This window comes from Coffea eugenioides, chromosome 2, assembly GCF_003713205.1.
Source record: "Coffea eugenioides isolate CCC68of chromosome 2, Ceug_1.0, whole genome shotgun sequence".
NCBI lineage: Eukaryota > Viridiplantae > Streptophyta > Magnoliopsida > Gentianales > Rubiaceae > Coffea > Coffea eugenioides.
This window is the reverse complement of record NC_040036.1, coordinates 45,823,729-45,844,638: the sequence shown is the minus strand read 5'-3', so window position 1 is coordinate 45,844,638 and position 20,910 is coordinate 45,823,729. Positions and strand designations below refer to the sequence as shown.

At 34.4% G+C, this 20,910-nt stretch overlaps 2 protein-coding genes across 2 annotated transcripts; both read right to left on the bottom strand.

Annotated features, from left to right (window-relative positions):
* Positions 1-629: 629 nt before the first annotated feature.
* On the bottom strand, positions 630-2,957 carry LOC113759812. The gene is made up of 7 exons (XM_027302388.1): positions 2,567-2,957; positions 2,223-2,485; positions 1,933-2,136; positions 1,535-1,636; positions 1,108-1,443; positions 742-978; positions 630-650 (listed from the first exon to the last, which is right to left on the bottom strand). The coding sequence occupies exons 1-7, from the start codon at positions 2,955-2,957 to the stop codon at positions 630-632; spliced, it is 1,554 nt and encodes a 517-aa protein (XP_027158189.1).
* Positions 2,958-8,501: 5,544 nt separating this feature from the next.
* On the bottom strand, positions 8,502-9,899 carry LOC113759811. Its single transcript, XM_027302387.1, has one exon. The coding sequence runs from the start codon at positions 9,897-9,899 to the stop codon at positions 8,502-8,504; it is 1,398 nt and encodes a 465-aa protein (XP_027158188.1).
* Between the last annotated feature and the right edge of the window lie 11,011 nt (positions 9,900-20,910).

Below are 20,910 nucleotides of genomic sequence, written 5' to 3'. Positions count from 1 at the left end.
GCTGCTATATCTTTACCTCTGCCAACAAAATCCTTTTTTTGTGATAATAGAAAGTGTCTGTATAGCGTTAGGACATCAGTAGGGAATCAGTAGGATATCAAATTTATGAAGGCATCTTGAGTTGTCTTAATATATGGCTTTAAGGACACATAGCCATGTGAATCTACAATGTGTTGGACGACATGCCCATTTGTTATTAGTGTTTTTCGAAGCTTAAGCTATGCTGACACTTTTAATTGCCAGGAGAATTTTCTCTATTTTTTTTTTTATATGGAAGCAACCTGCAATTAGTCCTCCCTGCTGTACATTCCATCAACCAGAATCCCAAGGGACTTGTAAATTTATCCCAAAGAGCAGAATGCAGATAGCAATGTAAAAGAAGAAGTCGATACTGAAATATAATTCATTGAATTAAAAGTCGATAACAAGTGCTAAAATCGCAAACAAGTGCTAAAAGCAAGTACTAAAATTCCAAACCAGTACCAAAAGATTGTCATTTACAATAACTTGAAAGACTTTCTTGTGCACAAACTAAAAGACTCTCATCCCTAACAAGTTGAAAGAAGTAGAAGTAGCTTCCAAACTTTCCATTTTGTTGAGAGTCCTCAGTCATAACCATGAAGTCCCCATCATTCTTCAGCTGTTTCCACCTGTGCACAAAAGACCAAGGGGATCATTAGATCATTATAGCTAGAACTAAAATTCCAGAAAATCTGCTATGTATTTAAGTGCATATCTCACCAAATGACAAGGCCAAGCAACTGGTGCACCAAGTGCATCTTGAATTGTTTGCTGCAAATCATACGGTCTAATCAATTGCTCACGTGGACTCATTGCAACTTGTATATGTATTTCACACCAGTTTGGCCCAAGAGCTTGTCCCCCGACCTCATCCAATGGATTCAGACTCCGTAAATATCCCTTTGCCACGATTTTTGTTGGGTCAAACAAACTTTTTAGTGAAACCATATTCCCTACCTAGCAAACATCCAACAAGTACAAGAATCAAACTCATGCCAAATTCCAGATTACAAATGCAAAAGTTTAGAAGTTGTAAATACTTACTCGAATAGGTCACGTGGCTCGCGATGGAGCATGGCTTGACACATTGTTAGATGATGATGAAGGATGTCTTGGGCTGTCAATTGGAGAGCCCCTTCCATGTTGAACTAAAACCATTTTCTTCAAGCTGGCTATTTCATCATCTTGTCGCTGAAGCCTTTCCTCCAAACGGACCAATGTTGACTGTTGTTGAACACTTATACGGTAGTATGTGTTACGACTAGGAATGTCTTCCCATAAGTCCGTTGGATTCACACCGTCACTAAACAAGCGAACATGACCATGTTTGTCTTGCCCAACCACCTGGGCAAATATATCATCACGACCAACTGGATCTTGCGAATCCGATGGAAGCTGATTTTTCAGCTCAGTCAGTTTTTCCTACATAATAAAGGAAAACACTTGTTATTGCAAAAGACTGTCTGAAAACATCCATGGTAGAATTGATAGGCTTGTGTTCTGGGATCCTTACCAAATTCTCAGCAACTATGGTACTTGATGGAGTTCCATCGGCATGGGTATAAAACTTATTGAATATTTCTACTCTAGTAGGAGGTCTTCCCAACTGTTTGGACTATAAGAAATTGAATCGTTTTAATTATAGTTTTAGCATTTAGCATATAATTAAAAAACAAGCTAACATAATGAAACATGTACGAGCAAAAAAAATTAGCAACTAGAAAGTTGATGAGGTATCACCAAGTGGTTCCGAAGATGAGCAAATGATTTTTTTCCGATTGTGTGGTTCATCTTCTTCTCCCCTCTAGCTTTCTTGTTCTTCTCACTTAGTTTCTAAATTTCAAAATCAAAAGCAAGATTACAGCATTGAATAAACACAACTTTATGAAGAATGTTGTAGCTGATTTGTACCTTTGCTTCTTCACTTTTCCAATAAGCCCAAAGTTTGATCCATTGCTCTTCCCGTACCCTTATGTCCTTTTGAAACCGAGCTTCAGCATTTGGCACGGCAGGATCAAAATAGTTAGCCTTTAAATCTGCCTTCCAGCTTCTCCATTTTTTGCCAATTGATCTTAAGGTCCAAGCTTCCAGTCCCATAGGCAAAGCAAACCTTTCCTAAAACGTAGTTAGCAACAAGAAAATCAACACAACTTCACAGTAATTTTTGTACAAAGCATACATAATACAAAAGCTACCATTACCTTTATCACTTCTAACATGTCCATTTTAAGTTTCCTTGGCATCTTAAGCCATGTTTCAACATCTACTGGACAATACATACCATTCCTAGCCAAACTGCCCAAGAATTCAGAGAAAGAGGTTTTCTCACTTATTGGGATCCCATTGTCATCGAGTTTAATCTCAATCCGTGGAAGTTCCTTAGGCCGACCCCAAATTTCTTTCATAAATGTAGGGCCTCGGGTTTTCTGATGTACTTCACTTGAATCATTTGTAGTTTCTTTTCCTGTATAAAATAAGAAAAATGTGCAAGTTATGAACATAACAAAATGCACTTCTGGAATTGGTTCAAAACAGTTAGTAATACCTGCATTGTCCGAGTTGCATGACATGAAGGTGGTGTCACTGGAATGTGGACCTCGAGAGTCCTGATTTGGACTTTGTTCAGTTGCTTCATGCCTTGTTCCAAGTGGAGATTGTTGAATTGGAGAGTTCTGGCAGTGCTTATGCGACTTGGAACCTCCATCAGCTTGTTGAGTGACTTGGTCACCTGATTCATGTATTATTCCCAATGTAGAATTCTGAATTGCAGATTGAGGTGCCCGAGCAGCTTCTCCTTGCACTTGTTCAATTACATTTTCATGGCTTGTTCCAAGTGGAGGCTGCTGCCTTGTTTCATGACATGAGGGAGGTTGCTCAATTGGTTCATCTCTCAATCCATTTGCAGCGCGCTTACATTTTCGACCTCTACGGGCCATACCTGCATAATATTTGAGTGAAGAAAGGGACAAATGTAAATGTTTAAAATTTATTGGAGCAAACACTCTACCTATAGTTTCTTTAACTTACAAATGCTATTATAAAGAAGTACTACTTAAACAATAAAGTGAATAAACTGGCATGACAAGTAACAAATGGCATTCTTCAAGAATAAACCAGGGGAAGACTATGGAGCTGTTACAAGCTTTGTCATAGGCAGGTTTGATAGAAAAAAAGTAGTCAATCAGGATAGGTAGCTTTAAGAAGAGCAAGTTTACTCTCCTTTTTATTCAGCATCATAAAGCTTGCTGGCTGCAAGCTTACTTCAAAGCTTTATAAAGCTTTACTCTTCTTTTTAGGTTCTGATTCTTCGAGTTTAGCTTTCAGAGGAACCTGCTGAATCATGTTGTTATCCTAGTCAGATTCGTATTTGTTGCATATTGTAGCCTCCTCACCAGATTTTTATTTCAATAGTAAGTGAAACATTAAAGCTTGTAACCAGATTTTTATTTTCCATATTGTTCTGAGAATGATGCCTATGATCAAAAGTTGGTATGCTTATGCTCAATGAGGGCACAAGTAGAAGAGTCCACGTAATTTTAACTTCAGTAATGGAGCAAACTAATAAATGATTGTCTTGAATTAACGAAATATACTTGGCCATGTGATAACCAAAAATTGCAGAGGATAATGCATTCTACCAACAAATACAACTCTTGGTTATGAAGCTCTACTGAATACTTTTATTTCCAGATTCTGACATAGTTCTGCATTTATCAAGAACACTAATTCTATTGTTCTAAGATAGTGTCTCATCTAAACAAGAGCTCAAGCTTTACGTAGCATTGACGCTTCCAAACCAAATTACTTCTTTTTTTGTTTCCATAGCCACATCCACAGTTAAGGGTTGACACTTAACAGTAAATGCACAAACACTTTATCCAATACAATTGTAATAGTACAAACAATACAAAGGCGTAGAACAGGAAGGAGACGAAGAGCATCACGGTGAAAGACTGAAAACGAGAACCCATCACCAAAAACAAATGGTTGAAATTGTACATTCAGTTCACAGTAGCAGTCTCCATTCGACCAGGCTCACCTAGAAATGTGCTTCTCAGAATCGTGCTTTTCACACCGCCACCACCCCCCAAAGCTTTTCACACCACCACCACCCCCCAAAGCAAACACTCTACCTAGAAATGTGCTTCTCAGAAACGGAGAAGATGCTTGTCAGAGATGGGAATCGAATAGCCTAAAAACTAAATCTACCATGCAATGCAAGAACATGTCTACCATGCAATGCAAAATTAGACACAAAATACTGAAATTACCTCAAACTAAGGCTTGAATCCCTAACTTCTCGGTTTCCCCAAGCTTCAAGATCTGAATTCCACCCACCACCCAAGCTTTGAAGCCCTAATTTCTGATTTGTTGCCACCAAGCCAACACAATAGCCGAATTAGGGATTTGCCTGGTGCGAGCTCAACCAAGTTACCCAAATGGGTGCGAGTTCACGGACGGCAATTGACTCAAATTGGTGGTGCAAGCTTGAAACAGAGAGAGAGGACAAAGGCAGAGGACAACAAGAGAGGGAGAAGATGTCTGAAATAAAGGCGGTACTAATGACGCCAAAGTAAATTAGTCAAGCCTCTTGAATTTTTCAATTTGCCGTGCTACTAATAGCAATTTTTGTGTGTTTGGGCAAAATTTCGTTAAAGCTATATAACAACTAAAAATTTGGTTAAAGCTATATACAATATAATATAACAACTAAAAATATAAAGGCTAAAAATCTTGTTAAAGCTATATACAATATAATATAACAACTAAAAATTTTGTTAAAGCTATATAACAACTAAAAATGTAACAAATAAAAATTTTGCAAGAGCTATATACAATATAATATAACAATCAAAAAATTTGTTACAGCTATATAACAACTAAAAATATAACAAATAAAAATTTTGTTAAAGCTATATACAGTGTAATATAACAACTAAAAATATAAAAATAATTAAAAATTTTGAGAAGCTAACAAAAAACATTCTTTTAATCAAAATGTTTTCGCTTACTCAATTTATTTTATGCTGCTAGCAATTATGTACGGCTTGTAGTCTAACAAGCCATTGGTAGGATCGAATTAGTTTATGAAACAAGAAAATTAACTTGTGAATACATGAAGTTTCCATTGACAAACATTTGGATTAGAATTGATTGAACATAAACATTGAATATATATATATATATTCAATGTTTTCAATTCCAAATTTTACTTCCATTGAACTTTGTGTTAATTAGAAACTTCCTATCACTTACAAGATCTTACTATTGAACTTTTCAATGATTAACCTTAGGCTTACACTTACAACGCATTGATTGAACATAAACATATATATATATATATATTCAATGTTTTCAATTCCAAAGCAATTGCCATTGAACTTTGTGTTAATTAGAAGCTTACTATCACTTACAAGATCTTACTATTGAACTTTTCAATGATTAACCTTAGGCTTACACTTACAACGCATTGATTGAACATAAACATATATATATATATATATATATTCAATGTTTTCAATTCCAAAGCAATTGCCATTGAACTTTGTGTTAATTAGAAGCTTACTATCACTTACAAGATCTTACTATTGAACTTTTCAATGATTAACCTTAGGCTTACACTTACAACGCATTGATTGAACATAAACATATAGTATGATCGGTTTGATCGATTTGATCGTGCTTGATCGGTTCGATCGTGTCTCCTTTTCACTTTGAAGGATAATCTAAAATTGTGACTAAACCGATTAAATTCGATCAAAGATCAGTTGGATTAGAAAGCTCAATCGGAATTAACTTTTTGTATTGTTATTGGTTTTAAAAATAATTTTTTCATGGTATTAAAAAATTATTTAAGAAATTTATAGATTAAAGTTTCAAAATATTTCTATTGATAAAAAATTAGACCTCGGGTTATTGGGAAAAAGAATTGGCCATAATATAATGATTCACAAATGTAATATTACAGCTTACAATTAATGGAATTGCTTATAAAATAATGACCAGTATTTATGCAGCCCATTGGGCTCTTAAAATGAGTAATGGGTTCCTTGGAAAGTTGGATAGTTTTATGTTTGGTCTGAAATGATTTGCACATTCCGTACGTTGCCAATCATCTTCTTCTCCCCAAATCATAGCCTCGATTGCCAATTGTTGTCATGCCATTAAAAGAAAAATCATTCCAATACCATTTTTATGAATAAGACTGACGATTACTAACCAAGACTAGAAATCCAAAAACTAGACCATAGGAGTATCAATGAAAGAAAGGCCTTAAAGAGACAAATTAATACACTAGTTTTAACTAATAGCACCAAGTCTTTTATCACATCTGTCAGAAGGCTTAACATGACACCGAGAGCACTAAACTCAAAGCTTTGTAAATGCCTTCAAAACTAAGAATGTCGGTCATATTAGTAAAATACAAAAAAAAATGATTAAAACCATCGACAAAAGGAAATAAAGCCTAGGCCTAGCAATTAAAACAGAGAAGAATAGGGCCAGTAAGCTTCAAAGCTATAAAAGATTCTAAATCAAATTATATTGGGACAAATCAACTTCAATCCCAAGTCCATTCTTACGAACCCAACTAATTTCCTCATTTTCATTCTCAACAACAGGATTGCCAACATCACTTTGCAAATATGTGTCAACATCCATAGTTGTGCCCATGTTATATCCAGCTCTTGCAGTGGTAGAGATAACCACTTGCCAATCCTTATCAGTTGGATCTTCCACATAAAAAACTTGTGATGCTTGTGAAGCGAGTATAAATGGCTCAACATGAGGCCTCACGTTTGCAAAATTGACTAAAGTAAACCCATTAGCATCTTGTTTCATTCTCGAACCATTTGATATCCAATCACATTCGAATAACACCACCCGATGACCTCCGTAAATTAATTCAATCATATTTTTCAAGACGCCGAAGTAAACTAGTTCACTCAAAACTGGATTTTGATCCCTTATACTTGCAAAACTGGATGTTGTTGCATTGACTGTAACACCACTATTCTGCGTTTTTCTTTTCTTCTCAACTTCTTTGGTGTGAAACCGAAATCCATTAACAACAAACCTGTCATGTTGGATTCCAACAACATCTGGACCTTTAGCAAGGAACCTCAACTCTCTCAACACCGAAACATTTTGAGGAAGTTCTAACTTGTCAATCTGTAAAAAAAAAAAGAGTAAATAAATAAATAAAAAAAAGATGAAACTATATTTGAAGTCCTACAATTCAAATTGTACTTAATATTCAGAATTTTACTTACATGTTCAGCAAACCAACATGCAAAATTTTCGCTGTGCAAGCGCTCTTTTAGATGCTGTGGAATTTGAGGATGTCATTCTTCTATCAATATACGATGCTGCCTAGAAGTACATGAGTCAAAATTGTAATCATGCATTGAATTCTACAATAAAATTTTAATGCATCAAGTTGTAGTTGAACTTACTCTATGTAAGGTGTGACAGCATCACAATTAAATAAAATATACTGATGTGCTTTACTCAAGATATGAGCATCAAAGACTGTTGCTTGGACGATTGAATTTTGTCTCAACATAGTCCGCAAGATACAATGAGCAAAAGTTAATGCATTCTTCTGCCAAGTAGCCTCGAGCAATCGAACCTTCAGGCCTACTTTTATTTCGAACATAAGATTTTAATGTTCCTAAGTACCTAAAGTATCATCATTCCAACCTCTCTAATTAGTTCCACAAATCAAAGAAAGCAAAAAAGGAATAAACATTTAAGGCATAATGAGAATTACAAGCAGTACCTCTCTATAGGATACATCCAACGATAATACACCGGCCCACCTAATTTCACTTCAGTTGCCAAATGAACAACTAAATGCACCATGACATCGAAGAAGGTTGGTGGGAAGCATTTCTCAAGATCGCAGAGTATGACGGCAATTTCACTTTCCAAACGAACCATATCTTGAGGACAAATAACTTTAGAACAAAGCTGCCTGAAGTATCTACTCAATCGAATCAAAGGATAGCGCACTGATTTTGGCAAAGTCTTTCTCAAAGCTATAGGCATCAATTGCTGCATTAGGATATGATTATCATGACTTTTAAGCCCTGAAATTCTTGGTGGTTTTACTCGAACGCATCTTGAGACATTAGCTGCATAACCATCTGGAACTTTCACTTTTTTTAGCACATTGCAAAACATAGTTTTCTGTTTTTTATCCATTGCAAAGGAAGATGGAGGTAAGTACACCTTTCCAGGTTCTGTCTCAATGGGATGCAGCTCTTTTCTTATTCCCATTTCTCTCAAATCACGGCGGGAATTATAATGGTCCTTTGCTTTATCCTCAATATCCAGCAATATCCCCCAAATATTTTCACAAACATTCTTCTCAATGTGCATGAAGTCAAGATTGTGTCTTAAGACATTATCTTTCCAATATGGCAATTCAAAGAAAATACTCCTCTTTTTCCAATTGAAAGGCAGCTTCGGATTACCTTTCACAAGTTTTCCAAATTAATTTGCAAGTCTCCCAATTCACTCACAATCATATCCCCGGTTTGCAAAGGTGGTCGCTTTCCATGTTCTTCGGTGCCATCAAAGAATTGGGCTTGCTTTCTAAATTTATGCTTACTATCTAAGAATCTCCGATGACCCATATAGCAATATTTGAAACTATGAGTCAACCGTCGTGCATGAGTGAACTTGTGACAAACAGGACAAGCATATTCACCTTTAGTGCTCCAGCCAGATAACATTGCATATCCAGGGAAATCACTAATGGTCCACAACAGAGCTACATGCAATTGAAAATTTTCTTTTTGGGATGCATCATAAGTTTGAATGCCAAAATCCCACAATTCGGTCAATTCTTTAACTAGAGGCTGTAGATAAACATCAATATTATTCCCAGGAGAGAATGGTCCGGGTATTAACAAGGACAACATGAAGTACGGTTGCTTCATACACATCCACGGAGGTAAGTTATATGGTATTAAAACTACAAGCCAAGTACTGTGTGTAGAACTCATGTTGTTGAATGGATTAAACCCGTCAGATGCCAACCCCAATCTAACATTTCGACAATCCTTAGCAAATTCTGGATGTAGATGGTCAAAAGTTTGCCAAGCTGGAGAATCAGCTGGATGTCTCATACAACCATCTTTTGTACGTTTTTCCTCATGCCATCTCATTTGAGATGCAATTTTAGAAGACATAAATAGTCTTTGTAATCTAGGTTTTAAGGGAAAATGCCACAACACTTTTTGAGGAATTTTCCTTTTTTCTCCAGTTGGATCATTTTCTGAAGCAACCCACCTAAGCTCGTTACATGTTTCGCATGAAGTTCTTTTTTCAGCACTACCCCAATAAAGAGAACAATCATTAGGACATGCATCGATCTTTTCATAACCCAGCCCCAATGTATTCATCAATTTCTCAGCCTCATAGTAAGAAGAAGGCAAATTAGTCATGGCCTTTGGAAATGCTTCTCTCAACAGCTCAACAAGCGTATTAAAAATCTTGTTACTCATCTTACCCAGGCATTTTAGGTGAAGCAAACGAATAATGAAAGACAATTTCGAGAAATTTTTGCAACCACTGTACAAATCCTGTTGAGAATCATCAATCAATTTGTAAAATTTTTCAGCATCTGAAACAGGAATGTCCCCTTCTCTATTCAATTCATTTGTTCCATGTGGTATCCCAAATACATCATGGACCAAGTCTTGCATGTCATTAGTCCCATTTGAAACCCCAATTGATGTATTTTCAGAATTAGATGTGGCTTCATTGTAGTTTGAAAGTTCTCCATGTGCTATCCAATTATTATAACCCTTGATAAATCCTACCACTTTCAAATGATCATATGCTTCCATTTTTGTCACACAAACACCCATGCCGCAATCTTTGCAAGGACACAAAATCTTTCCGTCACAACTTGATCTAGAAAATGCAAAGTTTAGAAACATTTGAAGTCCTGTCTCGTACTTTTCACTTGTTCTTGGAAAATCCATCCATCTTTTATCCATACTTTGAATATAAATAAATATCCTCCAACAAGCTTCCAAGAGCATGCAAACAACAACTACACATTAGTACTTAGAAAACTAGACAAATCCCATAAAATCATTGAGAATAAGAAGCGCCCTGATTTTTTAAACTCAGGCCATGGCTTACAAGTCCCTAATTTCAAGTTCAAGAATTTACAGTCTACTAAATAAAGCAGCCCAGCAAATAAAGGAAATCAACAAAATGTAAAATTTCTCAACAATCTGTAAAAACAGAATTTGCAAGCAAGCGGATAGAAATTATATTTACCTAATACCAGAACAAAGCCCTTCGCACCAACTCCTGCACTCGCGTCTTCGCAAAACTCCTAACTTCAATCTGAAATGTCAAAGGTTAAACAAACACATGAGCATGATTGTTCAGGATTCTTTTGGTCCCAGGATTGTCCCAGGATTCTTTTAAGTTGCTATGACTGTTCAGCTAATTGATCTAGAAACAGGACTAAATTGAGAAAAAAAAACAGAACCCGTAAGGGTGCTATGTCATCCTGAACTGGGAGGGGTGGAAGTTCGACAAGAAAATGGATAGGGGAAGAAAAAAAAGAAAAAAGACTAAAAAATACAATACAGTTTTACACGAAATCCTGCTATTTTCTTGTCTGGTAAATTCAATGCCTACGCGCCATCACAATTAAAAGTTCGTTGGGGTAGTTGCACTCCTTCACCTCCTTTTCTCCTGTAAATCCCTCTCTTTCCCTACTTTCCAAAGCATCCAAAGTTTCATTCTTCTCCAAAAGTTTCTTCTTGATTCAATCTTTCGAGTATTTCCTTCAATCCATCTTTCAAACTTTAGTTTTGCTAGCTGGGTATACCACATTATGGCCAAATTAGTAAGGGTGCTATGTCATCTATGACCAATGTGCAGTTCAACAAGAAGTCCATTAATTAAGTCCTTAAATATTAATTTTCATCAACCTATTTCTTAAACTTTTGCACTTGTCTTGCAAAAAGGTCATTCTAGTCACCCCATTGCTATTTTGATCTTCATCAAAGAGCTTCCAAGTCGATTTCTATTCATAGCCTAAACAGAGCTTCAATTACAACTAAGTTTCATATATTAACATTAAAAGAGATTCACAGAAAAAAATGAAAAACAGGGGGGAATTGACATTTTATTGAACAGGTTATGGGCAACAGCTTCATTGTGTTTACCACTTCAATTTTGGAACAAGATATGCGCACCTGAAGTATCTTCCCGCTTTCCCAATGTAGAGCTCCGTTCTTCAGCTTTTACTTCCTGCCTGCCCTTCCAGATGTCTTAGCCGAGGGATTTAAAGTTGAGGTTAGAAAAGATGAAGATGGTTGTTTGCGGAGATAGCTTCGATTGCTACCAACATTCTGGGCTGGCCGAGATAGCTTGTATGCTAAGAGGTGAGAGAGATGAGAAGAAGAAAATTTTCACCAAGTCCTTTTGCCGGCAAAATGAAACTTCACAGTACTTCAGCAAGTGTTTTGGAGCCAAAATAAAACGATGTCGTTTTCTGTGTTTTTTCATTTTTTTTTTGGTTCATCTCACAGTTTCCAGAGTGTCATCATAGGTAGCCTAAAGGCACATTATTATTTGTATATCATGATAAAATAAAAAAATTATAGTACATATTATTGAATTTATTAATAAGTGTCATGATATGTTTACTATAATGGCAGAAACCAGCAAATGTCCTTATAGACATGTCAGGAAAGGTCATTTTTGTTGTAGTGCCGTTGTATTATTAGAATTGAACATTTTATTCGAGTGACCAGTTATTTAGGTAAGTACAATATGTCGCATCTCTATGAGTCCTGTATTTAGGCATATATTATTGGTTAAAAAATTTTGTGTTTGATATGTATTTCTTATACTTTTTATAAAATTATTTCTCATCCTTATTATATTTGTCTACCCTCTATTTGGAAATGCAAAATTATACCTCACTGAATTCACCAACACAAAGCCACCAAAAAAATAAAAAAGAAACAAATACCTTCTAACTCTACTAATATTTTAGATAGCAGTTCAATATGGAGCATAGGGACGCAAGTGACAAGATGCTGAAAACATGCAATAATGCATTTTCAATCTTATGTTTAAGGGGTGATAAACAGCTCGAGGATGATTGTACAAGACTTACGTGAGTTGTTTAATAAAATCTCTGTTTCTACGAAGAAAAAGAAAAAGAAAAAGAAAAATCCCTTCCTACCCTTTCATTCGAAGGCTATGGTAAATGCTAAAGACTTTTCATCTATTTTGTCTTTTTCAAGTTTGCCAATGCTTAGATATTAATCACTTGGGTATGGATTGGATTGGATTGTAAGATGCGAGAAATTATAAGTAAAAGATTTTAGATTCAAAACCTCTACCATACAAAAAAAAAAAAAAGATGTTAATCACTTGTCAGTTGACACACATAGGCACTGACACTATTACTGCCAAACATATATATCTCTTCTACTTTCAACTACTAAGTCCTTCTCCCTTCTAAAATATTTAAATTACCAAACAATTACTTATAACACTTTTTAAACTGCATTCTTTTTTAATTTTCACCTTTAAAAAATTTTATTTTATTTTTTACAATAATACTCCTATGATAAAACCGATACTTATGCACCACCACACACATGCATGCACATTTGATAAGAGAATCAACCATTGTAGTTATATTCCTTTCAGACCGAAACGACAAATATGGGACTCGTGTCAAATTTGTCTCTCTTCTTTTAGAGGCTTCATTGTTGCCAAAGAACATGAACTCTTTTTTTTTTTTGTCTTTCTATTTGCAATTGCATTTGTCTCTCTTCTTTTAGAGGCTTCATTTGTTGCCAAAGCACGTGAACTGTTTTCTTGTCAAATTATGGTTGCCTAATACTGTAGAATATTCTTAAGATGCTATATAAGTACTAAATCTTCAGCCTTTCATCGTATATCTAATTATTTTTGGACTTTCTGCAAGGGTGCATGGGTCAATGCAACTCTCTTTGTCTGCATCTCACGTGTTTGTTGATTAACTGACTAATCAAACTGTGTGAAACATCGTCTAACTTTTGTATCTTGTAAGTTTGATTAATCATAAAATAATTACAACCTATGACTTGCTTAATTATCATTTGTTTAGGTATGAACAAAATTACAAGTAAGTAGAACACACCTTTTTTCATTTATTTTTTTTGTGTTAATGGGAGGGTTCATACCCGAGACATCTCATTTACACTCCCTCTTTCGTATCACGCAATCCATCCTTAAGATTCTTCTAATCAACTAAGTAATTAAGTAGTAAGATTTAGTACTAAAAATAGAAGCATTATATATGTATAAAAGTTGATGCGGTCAAAGAAAAAGGCAAGATGCTTTGAACTGCTAAAATCAATATTATATCCAGTTAGCTATTAATAAAAAGTTGAAGTGCTTTTAATTCTTAATGTCTAATTAATTGAATAGATTAAAGTTTTGATTAAAACCCTGGCTCCATTTTTATCTCGTGTTAAATTGTCTTATTTATTACATATCTTCTTCAATAGCCAATATGCTTTTGGTCTAAATTAAATTGTTTGCAAGACTTTGCGAATCTTTTGAAGTCTTAGACAGTAGATAATCAAGCACCTAAAGGACAAAGGAATTAGCAACAATTATCCAGTGCAAAAACCAACCACAACGATTTTGTCCATATGCAAACGATTTGTTCTGTACTGTAACAAGTTTTCCCCCCAAAAAAAGTATGGAAATTCGAAGGTCTAATTGTCACAAATGATCAGATATTCAAGTTCCAAACAGCACAAGCAACCCAATTGTAAGAAGTAAAGTGGAATTAAGTAGAATTTGTACAGATAACCTAGGATTTAGAGGTCTTGAATTCAAATCACCATTTTCCCTCTCTACTTTTTAAATCTCACCCTTCTCCCTACTTGCTTCTTAAATCCCACCCTTTTGTATAATGCCACTTTATATATTCAGCATAATGCCACTTTATACTGCTTCCTAGTCATTTTCTTTGGCCCAAAAATTAAAGTTGAGAATTTAAAGTCATCTATTTTTTAACCAATCGACTAGGGCTGTTGTCAAACCGAGCCGCTCGTGAGTTGTTTGGTTAAGAGCTCGGAGTCGAGTTCGAATGGCTCATTTATATATCAGTTCGTGTTCGAGTGTGTATTTTCTAGGCTTGACGAGCCTTATTGAGCACAGTATAATTAATTAATAATTATATATTTAATTATTACATTTTTTGCTCTTTTAGGATTGGAAGTTGTATAAATTACCAGAATATCATCTCTGCCTTCTGATATCCTTATGGGTCATATAGTCATTTTGCATGGAAATAAAAATAAAATTAGGCATAAGTGTAACAAAATTGGGCTTTTCAATTTCTCCTCAATTTCCAATTCACCTTCTTCTTCCTGCTGAAGCTCTTGATGAAGTGATGAAGACGAACAATACAAGCTTGAAGCTAAGCTTCCTTCTCAATCTTCATGTCAAATTTACCCATCTTCTCAATCTTCTCCATCTTCTAGCTTGAGCTTTCTCTAGTAACTGATTTTGCCGAGAGGTTCGGTTTTAGGAATTAGGAATGCACAAACCCCAAGTTGTGGAATTCCCCATTACTGACCTTGCTTTCTTGAGCTTTGGTCATTAGTTGGAAAAAGGTAAATAATGGAAATTACTGTTGTAAATAATTGAGCATTTCAAAAAATTTTGTCCTGCATTAGAAAAATAAAGAGACTTCCAATCACTTTTTAATGCTTAGTTAGGTATTGGGCTTGTGATAAATTGGTAACTAGTATGGGCTCGTGCGCATGAGACAGAAATTGAGTTGGGCGTATTCAGTGCAAACTAATGGATTTGCCCCCCCACCCTACACGTGAGTTAAGCACGGTCCAATGCAAGAGTTTTTCTACCTGAAGTAAAATTTTATTTGTACATTTGCAAAATCAGGATAAAGTTTGAGTCTTTCACTGAAGATTAGATGATAAGATTTATCTCTTTCCACCAAGAAGATAAGATGAGATGATAAGATTTTAACAACATTCAGGAAACTATTGTTGTTTTTGTTACAGAAAATCAGCACTCCAACATTCTTTTTGTTACAAAAATTTTATCCCTTGTCCTTTCCTTTCTTCAATGTATTTTTTTGATGCCTATAAATACCAGCTACTCCTTATTTGGAAAGCATACTCACAACTCAGAGTTCCAGTTGAATTTTCCTGGCAGCTCACTTCTCCTCCTTCTTCTCTATGCTCCTTTTCTCCTCTCTGCTAGATTTATACAATATTTGCTGGTTTTGTTCCTTCTTGTTTACAAGAAGAAGGCTTGTTTAATCCTGAAGAAGCATTTTAACTTTCTGAAATAGTTTCTTAGGATAGTGCTATTTAGCACGACTCAAGCTTGCTCAAATTACATCTTCAATCTTGTTAGCATTGTTCGAATTCTTTGCCAACAATCTAAGAAACTATGGCCTACGACAATGTTAGCACATCGCATCCATCATCAGCATCTATTGCAGTTGCACTATCATTCGCTAAGCCTTTTCTAGACATCTTCAAAATTGAAGTTTTCACTAATGAAAACTTCAAAAGATGGCAAGAACATGTATACTCACCTCTCGACAGCCATGGAGTTGCTTATGCACTAACTGATGCTCAACCTGCTGCAGCTGCGAATGCTAAGTCACAAGATGGCAATATACCAACAAAGTATGTCTAGATACTATTTTACAAATGGTTTCTAATGAATTATTTGACGTATACTCCAGCTACAATGAAGCTAAAACTATTGGGAAGCTTTGACAACAAAGTTTACTACTGAAGATGCAAGCAAGCAAAATTTTGTTGTAGGAAAGTACTACTAGTGGCAGATGACTGACGATAAGGAACCGAAGATTCAAATCACAAAGTACCAAATGCTACTTGAAGATTTGAAAAATGAAGGCATTAGTTTGCCCAAGAAATTTGTTGCAGGCATGCTAATTGAAAAATTGCCAGAATCATGGGCTAACTACAAAAATAACCTGAAGCACCAACAAAAAAATTACATTGTTAAGGAACTTGTGAAACACATTCTCATTGAAAATTCCAATAGGAAGGATTTAAGAGCTACCAAAGCCAAGGAGATAGCTCTCAAAGCCAACTTGGTATAAAACAACAATAAAAGGTATGCTAACAAGTCCCAAAGTCACAAGTTCAAATATTCCAACTTTAAGAAAAAGAAAGGCAATTTCTACATTTGTGGAAAATTAGGGCACCATACTGCCCGGTGTAGATACAGAGACAAAGGTGACAAGGCAAATGCTAATTCTCCTAAGGTTAATTTAACTGAAAGAGAAGAAATAATTGTTGCAATCATCTCTCAAGTTAACATTGCGGCGGCCAATGTGAAAGAATGGGTGGTAAACTTTGGGGCTACTTAGCACATATGTGCAGATCGAGAAATATTTACCTCCTATACTCCAATAGGAAATGATGAAGAAGTGGTCTATCTTGAAGACCCATCAACTGCTAAAGTTCTGGGTAAGGGCAAAGTGCTCTTGAAACTCACTTTAGGATAAACTTTTGTCCTTAATGATGTGCTGCATGTGCCAAAAATTCGGGCAAATCTAGTTTCTATGGCTTTGCTAGGAAAAGTTAGGGTGAAAGTGTCATTCGAGTCTGACAAAATTATAATGACCAAAAATAATGTTTTTGTGGGCAAAAGTTATTGTAACCAAGGACTTTTTGTGCTTAACATTTCTTATGTGATCAATGAAAATGCCTCTTCTTCTACTTATATCGCTGATTCGATTTATTTATGGCATGTTAGATTAGAACATGTTAATATTAGTTATATCAAGAAAATGCAAGCATGTGGCCTAATTTCTTGTATTAGTAATAACATGGATAAATGTGAAATATGTGCAGAAACTAAAATAACAAAGAAAAGTTGTGTATCTATCCAAAGAGATACTAAATTATTAAATTTAATTTACACAGACTTGGGTGATTTAAAGCAAACTATGACTAGAGAAGGTAAAATATATTATGTTACTTTTATAGATGATTATTCCAGATACACCAAATTATACTTACTTAAAAATAAGGATGATACTAATAATGCCTTTTTATCTTATAAGTATGAAGTAGAAAATCAACTTAATAAGAAAATAAAAAGAATTAGATCTAATAGAGGGGGTGAATATTTAGTTTTAGATAAATTTTGTGAACATGAAGATATAACACATGAAATAACATCTCCTTATTCACTAGAATCTAATGGAATAGTTGAAAGGAAAAATAGGACACTAAAAGAAATGATGAATTCTATATTAGTTAGTTCTCATGCTTTTGATAATTTGTGGGGAGAAACTATATTATCTGCATGTCACTTATAAAATAGGATTCCACATAAAAAGACTGATAAAATACCTTATGAATTATGAAAAAATTATAAGTAAAATTTAAAATATTTAAAAGTATGGTATGGGGGTGTCTTGCTAAAGTGTTATTACCTGAACCTAAAAAAAATAAAATTAGGTTCTGAAACTTCTGATTGCATATTTATTAGATATGTTGAATATAGTGTTGTGTATAGGTTTCTTGTTTTAAAAAGTGATGTGCTTGATTGTAATATAATTAGTGAGACAAAGAATGCTAAATTCTTTGAACATATTTCTCCACTGTCTAATAAAATTTTTCATGCACCTGTTGAAATAAATAGAGAAATAACCTCTAATGAGAAATTGAGAAGAAGTAAAAGGCTGAGAAATGAATTTTCTTATGGAAATGATGTTCAAACTTTTCTTATTGATAATGATCCTTTAATTTATTCTGATACTATTTGTTCTCCTAATTGCAAGTTTTGGAAAGGAGCAATTAAATCTAAAATCTATTATTTTATGAAAAATAAAACATGGACTTAGGTAGATTTACCCCCTGGTGCAAAACTTTGCAAATGAATTTTTAAAAGAAAATATAATTCTAATGGCTCTATAGAAAAATACAAAGCTCATTTAATAGCAAAAGGATTTTCTCCAAAATGAATTATTAACTATTTTGACACATTTGCACTAGTAACAAGAACTTCCTCCATTCCTATATTTTTTCCTTTGCCTTCTATCTATAAATTTTTGTTCATCAGATGGATGTCAAAACTGCCTTTTTAAATTGTGATTTAGAAGAAAAAATTTATATGACTCAACCTGAAGGTTATGTTGTATCTGGACAAGAAAAATAAGGTTATTAGTCAAATCTCTTCATGGTCTAAAATAAGCTCATAAATAGTAGTATGAGAAATTTGATCAAATTTTGGTAAGAGAAGAATTTTCATCTATAGAAGTCGATAAATGTGTATATACTAAAGTTATAAATGATTAATATCTGATAATTAGCTTATATGTAGATGACATGTTTATATTTGGTACAAGTCTAGATATTGTTAATAGTACTAAATATTGTCTGTCTTCTAATTTTAATACGAAAGATTTGGGTGAAGCAAAAATGATATTGGGTGTTAAAATCATAAGGAGAGGTGATTGTATAATGTTGTTACAAAAACACTATACAGAGAGACTTCTTAAAAAGTTTAAAAATTTTGAACTGACACCTGTGAGCATCCCTTATGATGCTAACGCTCAATTAAAGAAAAATAATGGCGACCCAATTGCTCAGTCTAAATATGTTCAGATTATTGGGAGTTTGATGCATTTGAGGAATTTCACAAGACTTGATACAACTTATGCTTTGTGTAGATTGAGTAGATATATTCACAATCTCAACAGTAAGCATTGGTTTGCATTAGTCAGCTAATAAAATATTTGAAAGGTATCCTGTATTGTGGATTTTTCACTGTATTAGAGGGGTACAGTGATGCTAATTGGATCTCTGATTCAAATGAGACAAAATCCACTAGTAGTTATATATTCACCCTTGGTGGTGGTGCAATAGCATGAAAATCAGCCAGACAAATAATCATTGCTAGATCAACTATGAAATTAGAGTTTATAGCTCTAAAGTTGGCTGGTTCTGAGGTTGATTGGTTAAGAAATTTCTTAGCTAATATTTTTTCAACTAAGGATTTGTTGCCTCCTGTGTCCATACACTGTGATTGTCAAACGGCAATTGTTATTATATAAACAAGTCCTATAATTGTAAAAGTCGACACATAAAATTGAAACATGATGTTGTGAAGCAACTGTTGAGATGGAATAATTTTCAATGATTTTATGAAGTCAGAGTTGAATTTAGCTGATCCTCTGACTAAGCCTGTAGGAAGAAAATTAATTCTTCAAACTACAAGGGAAACGGGACTGAGGCCAACACGTCATCAATAAAGATGGTAACCCAACCTATGTGATTGGAGATCCCATGAAGTAGGTTTATATAGGTAATAACAAGTCAATATTGACTGTAAAGCACTTCGAATTTAAGTCTTTTCGGGGATAAGTACTTTGACTGCTAATAGCTATGAGGTTGAATTCAAAACTCTTAATGTATTTATAGTCCTTTAGGATGGTGTATTTAAGCAGTGTACACTTGATGAATTCATTTATATGAGAGTGGAGTGGAGCTGCTCCTATAAGATTTTTTGGCTAAATCTTTAGAACTCTTGTGAGTCTAAAAGCGCAAAACCGTGTTGAACAGCAGATTGTGGGTTACAATGTGATTGATAAAATTTCTGTTATATATCAAGAGTTATTGGTTCATAGAAATTCATACTTCACCAATTATTCTGTACATCATGTTTTGTTAATCTAAGTTTGGTTCATAGTCCAAAAGATACCAAACTAATTACATTACACCTAAACAAATCCAACAGATTTTTTATTTACACTTTTTCCCAAAATCTTTTGAAATAGGAAGGAAATTGTTGTAAATAATTGAGTATTTCAAAATATTTTGTCCCACATTGGAAAAACAAAGAGACTTCCAATCACTTTTAATGCTTAATTTCCTATTGGGCTTGTGATAAATTGGTAACTAGTATGGCCTCGTGCGCATAAAAGGGAAGTTGAGTCGAACCTATTCAGTGCAAACTAATAGATTTGCCCGCCATGCACATGAGTTAAGCACGGCCCAATGCAAGAGTTTTTCTACCTAAATTAATATTTTATTTCTACATTCACAAAATTAGAATAAAGTTTGACTCTTTCATTGAAGATAAGATGATAACATTTTATCTCTTTCTACCAAGAAGATAAGATGAGATGATAAGATTTTATCTCTTAACAACATTCAAGAAAATAGTGAAGGAAATTGAGCTTCCAACGGCATGATGTCATGAGTCACTGAGCAGGTCTACTATTATGGTAGTTGTTTATTGATCTAATTTTATCCTAGTTAAATGCCTTAACTTGATATTTTTTTAACTTTTTGTTGGCAGGACTTGCAAATGGCAAAATTCTTGCTTATGGTGTATGTAGCAGCTGCAATTGAAAATAGTGAAAGAAAGGCATTCTATTTTTTTTTGGCCAAACTGGTCTTGTTAGTACTTGTCCAATTGTTGTTCCATTTGATGTGCAAGTGTGAATTATGGGTTGGATAGGTTAGGACAAGAGTTGTATAGGTTGTTAGCTGCTTGAATAGTTGAACTCCAAATCATTTTGCTCATTTGCAGTAGCGGAAATAGGAACTAGGAACTGACTATTTTGGGAGTTGTACTAGGCAGCAACAATTAATATGGCGTTTTGTACTTTTTCTATTCTTATTATATGTTTGATGACACTTGAGTTTGACTCAAATTTTGACTCTTGACAATTGACTTCATATTTCACTTATGTTGTCGTTATCTTGTATTTGTCTATGGCTTTGGCGCTTTGTAAGTGATTCTGGAATCTGGGATTTGTCTTTTTTTGAGATCTTTTGATTTATCGAATTGTGGGTTCTATTTGAAATTTGAAAA